We start from the raw sequence: 7,275 nt of genomic DNA, 5'->3' as shown, positions 1-7,275 counted from the left end.
TACCGTGACTAAGTACTTTAATTCCTTTTCTTCCAGCCTTAAAGGATCATTTGACAGGGAACCTTTTAAGTTAAACGGGAGTCACCCGAACTCTCTGCTACCCTGAGGGGGTCACGGGTCTCACAGCCCCCGCAGGCGCGGCTGGACCAGCCCGGGCTTCTCCCCTTCCCACTTCCTCGCCCCCCTCATTCCACCTCCCCCGTCGCCCACTCCCCCTCTCTCCTCCCCCGTGACCCTTGACCCCAGCTAATCTGCATAGAGGAATGACAGGCATCCGCTGGGCAGGATCCGCCGCGCCGGCTGCGGCCGGCCGGGCTGGGAGACCCGCGAAGGGGAGAAGGTGAGGGGACCCGGCGGGCAGCTCCGCACGGACCGGGAAATGAACGCTTGGGAATCTGTCTACGAGCGGACCCATGATCCAAGGACCAAAGGAGCCGCGTGATCTCCCGACCTGGCCCTGCGACCCGAGACATGGGCCAGACCTCGGTCTCCACGCTGTCCCCGCAGCCCAGCAGCGGTGAGTCCGGGGCGCACGCGATGCGCTCCCGCCCCGCGGGCGCTGGGCTGGCTCGGGGCAGCCTGGGCGGTCGAGGGCTCCCGGGCGAGCCGGGCTCTGCCCGAACCCGCCAAGTCCCTCTGAGAAACGCGAGAGGTAGCGCTCCCCCAAACTCTTTGTCGTGCAAAAGTGGAATGCCTTTTGGGATCCAGCCGATTTTACCTTAAAGGCACAGGCTCCATTTTCTCTCCGAGATGCCTCGCTTTCGTGTTTCTCGGAATCACTTCTGAGCCTGAAATTTACGAGAAGCGCCATTGGCGTATTGCTTTGTTTTAAAAACGCGAAACTTAAAGAGCAAGATAAACTCGCCAGCAGGTTTTTCTGTATTTACACTTGGCTTCCGAACAGACTAGAACTGAATTCTTTCAAGCCTGTCAACTGATTTTATGTTTTGTGTTTCGTAGTAGAAGTGCTGTTCGCCTTCTTTTATCTTGGCAGAACGCTGAATACTTAATAACTGACAGAAAAAGGCTTAATTGTTTCAAATGATACTTGTTTATTAGACACAAGCTATAAAATTTGGGGAAACATTTCATGAACCCCGTTATTCAGGGCTAAAGATCGTTTGATGGAAACGTGTAATGTTTCTGAGCTGTACTGCCCTGTTGTAAGTTTCTTTTTAACATTTTCTCAAAAAAAAAAAAAAAAAAAAAGGAAGGAAGGTATGTCTGGCGTTTCTCCAGTAGTGTAGGGATAAACAACTTTTTGGTGGTGATACTTGTGATTGGATAATGAAACATACTTAAAAGATACTATTTTGGTATTTTTTTCCATCAAGAATTAAAAAACAAAATCTCAAAGGGGGCATTTACGTTATTCCTTGAGATATTTGATACACTTTTCAAATTGTGTAAACATCAACAGGATCTTGCTGAAAGGAAATGACAGGGCAGAGATGAAGGGTTCTTTTTGTTGTTGTTGTTGTTGTTGTTTTAATCAGCTCCAGGGTGTCTCTAACTAGATAGCATTCTACCATTCCAGCCTCCCCCAGCATGGGTTTGTTTATATTGTAGAGTTTCACTCCCAGAAATATCAGAAGCTTTGCTCCGGCTTACGTTAATGCCTCAGGAGAACCAACAGTCTGCAAAGGAGAGGACTCAGAATCCAGAAAAGATCACACCTTCCCGTACTGTTGTCGACAGGGTTGTACAGTGCTGCTGCTAAACAGAAGAGACTTCGTGTTGATATTAGCTTTTTGGGAATTTGAGGGGGAGTGTTGATTAGGGTCTGAATTTTAGTAAACTGTTTTGTGCAATTAAGGCTCACTTTCCTTTGTCTTACTTTAAAGCAGTGTGACTTCTTTCATTTCAAGGAAGAGTTATATTTTTAAATTTCGGCACTGGCAAAGCATGGAGTTAGAGCAGTACTCCAGTACGACAGGTATAAAGTGTACTGCCCTGAATTTAGTTCTTTAGCCACAAAGTATTGTTAGGGTTAATATTAGAAAAGTGAATTTTGCATTTATAAAAATCAAGGAATGTTACATAAATGATGTCTAAGAAGCAAAGTAGAATCCTAAAATGTGACGTTCCTAACTCTTAGCCAGTACAGCAAAAAATACCCAGATTGCTGTAATTCCTAATACAATGACTAATGATGTCAAGAGATTGGGCAGTTTATTTATAAGTAATTTAAACAAAAAGTTAAGCTTGACCATGAAAGATATTTCAGAGAAATAGCTCATGGAATGGTGTTATACTTAAATTACAGGTCCTCCGTTTAGTTGATTAAAAGTTTGTATCTCTTGGAGTGACCAATTCAGACATCATGAGTAGAGGGTTTTTTTGGTTTTGTTTTGTTGGTTAAGGGATGATAGTTGCTATGACTGAAGTTTTTTAATGTTAAGGGCGGAGCAGTTTTCTCATGATATCCATTTATATCCTCTAAGTGTATTACTATCACTCCATTTCCCTGAAGTTTGCCTTTAGATTCCAAATGAAAATGAAAAAACAACAAAAACAGAACATTTGGTTGCCATATCTTAAGTTTTATATTCATGTTGGTGTTCTTCTCTGAGTCTGAGAATGTCAAACCCTCTACCCTTCCAAGTATGTTGTTCTCTCATTAGCTGTTTGCCACTGGCTTCACAAGTGGTGTGAAGATCTTTGTTCTGTGTGATCTCGGGCATCTACTAGTTATTTAAGTCTAGAGTGGCTGCTAGGGATTACAGTGGCCAAGAGGATTCCCATCGTAAATGCTTAACAGGGGGAAAATCTGTTTGAGTCTAAGGAGTCAACAGCACAGAGTCTGATAGTTTATACTTGTTACTCGATTTGGGCTTTTGTAAAAATCAGCCCTGTAGGCCACAAGTTAGCTTGCTTTTCTTTCTTGATTTCAGGCTCTTTTGAGCCTTTCAGCTTAGGGTTGCATCTAGGTTCTAAGAAGACCAAGTAATAATGATTTCTGAAAACATGCAGTTAGAGTCATTATTTCTGTTTTTTAAAACAGCTTTATTGACATGTAATTAACATACCATAAAATGCACCCATCGAAAGTGTACAAGTCGTTGTTTTTCAGTATATTCACTGTGCTCTGCAACCATCCATCCTTGTTTCCATCCTTCTCCACCCCCGACTCCCAGCCCTAATGAACCACTAATCCACTTTCTGCTTCTGTAGGTTTGCTTACTCTGAAGAATTTATATAAGCGGGATCATACAACACAACATGCCTTTTGGGACTGGCTTCTTTCACCTAGCCTAATGTTTTCAAGGGTCATTCATGTTGTAGCATGTATCAGTACTTCATTTCTTATTATTGCCAAATAATATTCCACTGTAGTAATATACCACATTTTATTTATCCATCCATCAGTTGATGGACATTTGGGTTATTTTTACCTCTTGACTCTCTGAACGGTGCTGCCATGAACTTCAGGTAAAAGTTTTTGTGAACATATGTTTTTATTTCTCTTGGGTATATATCTAGGAGTGGAATTTCTGGGTCATATGGTAACTCTATCTTTGTTATGTTATATTTTAAGGAACTGCCAGTTTTCCAAAGCGGCTGTACCATTTTACATTGCCTCCAGCAGTATATGAAGGTTCCAATTTCTCCACATCCTCTTCAACACTTGTTACTGTCTTTTGATTATGGCTAATCTAGTAAGTGTGAAGTTGTATTTCATTGTGGTTTTGATTTGCATTTCCCTGATTACTTATGACACTGAGCATCTTTTCATGTGCTTATTGGCCATTTGTATATCTTCTTTGGAGAAATGTCTATTCAGATCCTTTGGTTAATTTTAATCGGGTGATTTGACTTGCTATTATTGAGTTATAAGAGTTCTTTGTATGCTGGATACAAGTCCCTATCAGATATATGATTTGCAAATACTTTCTCCCATTTTCAGAGTTGTCTTTTCACTTTCTTGATACTGTGATTTGCAACTGAAATTTTTTATTGTGTTCAGTTTATCTATTTTGTTGTTGTTGTTTGCACTTTTGGTCTCCTGTCTAGGAAACCATAGACTAACCACTGTCAAGATTTACACATATGTTTCCTTCTAAGAGTTTTATAATTTTAGCTCTTACATTTAGGTCTGTGATACATTTTTAATATTTATGTGTAGTGTGGTGTAGGGTTCCAGTTTCATTCTTTTGCATGTGGATATCCAATTGTCCAGGACCATTTTTCAAAAAGATGATTCTTTCCCTGTTGAATTGTCTCAGTACCCTTGTCAAAAATCAGATGACCATATATGTCAAATTTATTTCTGAGCTCTCAATTCTATCCCATTGATGTATATGTCTACTAATATGCTACACTGTCAAGATTACTGTAGCTTTGTACTAAATTTTGAAATAGAAAAGTGTGAGTCTTCTCACTTTGTTCTTTTCCAAGATTCTTTTGGCTATTCTGGTCCCTTTGCATTTTCGAATGAATTTTATAATCAGCTTGTCAATGTCTGCAAAAAATCCAGCTGAGACGTTGATAGGGATTGTGTTGAACTTGTAGATCAATTTGAATAATATTGCTCTCTTAACAATATGAAATGTTTCAACCCATAAAGACAAGGAATGGAAATGTACGATGTCTTTCCATTTATTTAGATCTTCTTTGATTTTTTTCCACAATGTTTTTTAGTTTTCAGTGTATAAGTCTTGTTAAATTTATCATTTATCAGTATTTTTATCATTTTTATGCTATTTTAAATGAAATTGCACTCATTTCATTTTCAGAATGTTGCTTGCTAGTGTATAGAATATAGAAAATTGATTTTTATATATTGATCTTGTACCCTGTAAATTTGGTGAACTCATTTTTTTAGTCCTAATAATTTTTCAGTGGGTTCCCTGGTATTTCTGTATACAAGTTCACATTATGTACAAGATTGATATACAAGGTCATGTGCAAACAGAGATACTTTTACTTGGTCTTTTCCATCTGAATGTCTTTTCTTTTCCTTGTCTCGTTGCCCTCACTTGTTATACAGTATAATGTTAAAGAGAAGAGGCAAGAGTGAACATTCTTGTCTTGTTCCTGATCCAAGGAGGAAAGCAATCAGTCTTTCAGCATTAAATGTCATGTTAGCTGTGGTTTTTTCATAGATGCCCTTTATCAAAAAGTTCCCTTCTATCCTTAGTTTGTGAGCATCTTTATCATGCAACTGTTAGGTTTTGTCCAAGACTTTTTCTTTTTGCCCCTATTGAGATGATCATATGGTTTTTGTCCTTCATTGTATTAATTATGACATATTACATTAATTTCAGATGTTAAACCAACCTTGCATTCCTGCGATAAAGATTACTTGGATATGATATATAATCTTTTTTATATGTTGCTGGTTTTGATTTCCTCGTATTTTATTGAGGATTAGATTTATTATTTCTAAGCACAGGCTAAACAGTTATGTCCCCAAATAGGGTGGTTTCAGTACCCTCTGGCCTCATTCCTTAGAAAGGTTGAGACTTCTAGTGTTCTCATTGCCAAGTACTGGTCATGACAGATTGGGTACAAAAAGTTTGTTGAGTATGTGAATGAGTCAACAAATATTCTTGGGCTTCCCTGGTGGCGCAGTGGTTGCGCGTCCGCCTGCCGATGCAGGGGAACCGGGTTCGCGCCCCGGTCTGGGAGGATCCCACATGCCGCGGAGCGGCTGGGCCCGTGAGCCATGGCCGCTGGGCCTGCGCGTCCGGAGCCTGTGCTCCGCAACGGGAGAGGCCGCAACAGAGGGAGGCCCGCATACCACAAAAAAAAAAAAAAAAAAACAAACAAATATTCTTAATGCAGTCTGACTACTTTAAGCCAATGATTATATGAATGAGAATTTTGTATTATTTTCATTCTTTTTAACTTCAAGAATTGCATGCTACGCTGGCTCTGTTGTCTGTAGGGTGGTATTTGAATCTAGTGACTATTTTTTTCAGTCTTCAGCCCCACCCCATGTTCACTGTGCCACAGAGCAGCTCTTGGCTGTTTTGCATGAGCCCTTGAGTTGAAAGAGCAGACAAAGCCACTCTTCTCATTTTTAGAAGACAAGGGAACAAGTGAATAAAGTATGCAGGATCACACCTAGGCCATGATAGAACCTATATCTATCTGTGTTTCTGGGTTTCCATATTTTGGTCAGGGCCTTATTTCTGCCCTGCCCAGGATATTTATCCATTTCCTTGTAAAGCCAGTATTAAAAGAAATCATAAAACACAAATGGATAGTTCATTTTTCTTAATGAAAATAACATGCATATGATCAAAAGTCAAACTTTACAAGACAGTTCAGGATAAAAGTGAATTTTATTCCCTCCCAGACCCCTAGTCCCTCCCTTTTAAATTATAACCCAGCATGAACAACTTTTTTTCATTACAGACAATCTTCATTCATGTATGTATCTTTATCAAAATACAAGCAAGACATAATATGCTTGCTGCTCCAGAGTTTGAGTTTTTCATATAATGTACACTTGAAAATATTTCATATTGATGTTTTTAATCTAGAAACAATATTATAATTTGTGGATATCTCATAATTTCCTTTAAAAGAACTCTATTGTGTTTTTATATTTTGTTTGTATTTTTATATTGTTTCTGGGTTCTTTTGTGTGTGTGTTATGAACAAAGCTGAAATGAGCATCCTTATCTAAACGTCTCGCACTACCTGTACCAGTGAAATCCTAGTGATGGAATTGCTGGGTCAAAAGATTTGTATGTTTTATTTTGATAGACTTTGCCAAATTATCTCTAAGGACTGTATCAGTATATCTGCTCACTAGATGAGATTTCCTTTTTCTGCACTCTCACCACCACTGCATACTCTCTTAAAGCATATGGCCCTTTGTGAGAAATAGAAAGCACTCTCTCTGGGTGAGGCAGCCCTGCAGGCATATGGTTTAATAGGCAGTAGAGCAGCAGGAATTCAGTCCCAACTCACTCCTGTCGTCCAGTTGTCCTTGTGCAATGAACACTCTGCAAAACTGTATAGGACCACAGTGTTGGGCATAATTAATTTAAAAAATCCTTGTAAATCTATATGTAAAAAGTGATATCTCATTTTGATTGTAAGTGAGATCGGGCATTTGTATTTCTTTTTCTCTGAATTGCCTATTTATAGCTTTTCCTTATTTTATGTTTTCTTTTTTCAAAGATTTGTATGTTAAGGAGATTAGCCTTATGTCTGTCATATATTGTGAGTATTTTTCTTACCTCTTCTGTTTGTTTGATTTTTTTTTTTTTTTTTTTTGGCTGTACGCGGGCCTCTCACTGTTGTGGCCTCTCCCGTTGC

At 39.2% G+C, this 7,275-nt stretch overlaps 1 protein-coding gene across 1 annotated transcript in view; it reads left to right on the top strand.

The window, feature by feature from the left end:
• Positions 1–287: 287 nt before the first annotated feature.
• The window catches only part of PHACTR2 (phosphatase and actin regulator 2), a 136,202-nt gene continuing 129,214 nt past the window's right edge, over positions 288–7,275 (top strand). The window contains exon 1 of the mRNA XM_024122451.3: positions 288–517. Coding sequence (XP_023978219.1) covers positions 472–517 — 46 coding nt within the window. The 5' untranslated portion in view covers positions 288–471. The remainder of the gene's footprint in view (positions 518–7,275) is intronic.

The sequence above is a fragment of the Physeter macrocephalus genome, chromosome 10 (assembly GCF_002837175.3).
Source record: "Physeter macrocephalus isolate SW-GA chromosome 10, ASM283717v5, whole genome shotgun sequence".
Classification (NCBI taxonomy): Eukaryota; Metazoa; Chordata; class Mammalia; order Artiodactyla; family Physeteridae; genus Physeter; species Physeter macrocephalus.
The sequence above is the reverse complement of the archived record's forward strand: the minus strand, read 5'-3'. Positions and strand labels throughout refer to the sequence as shown.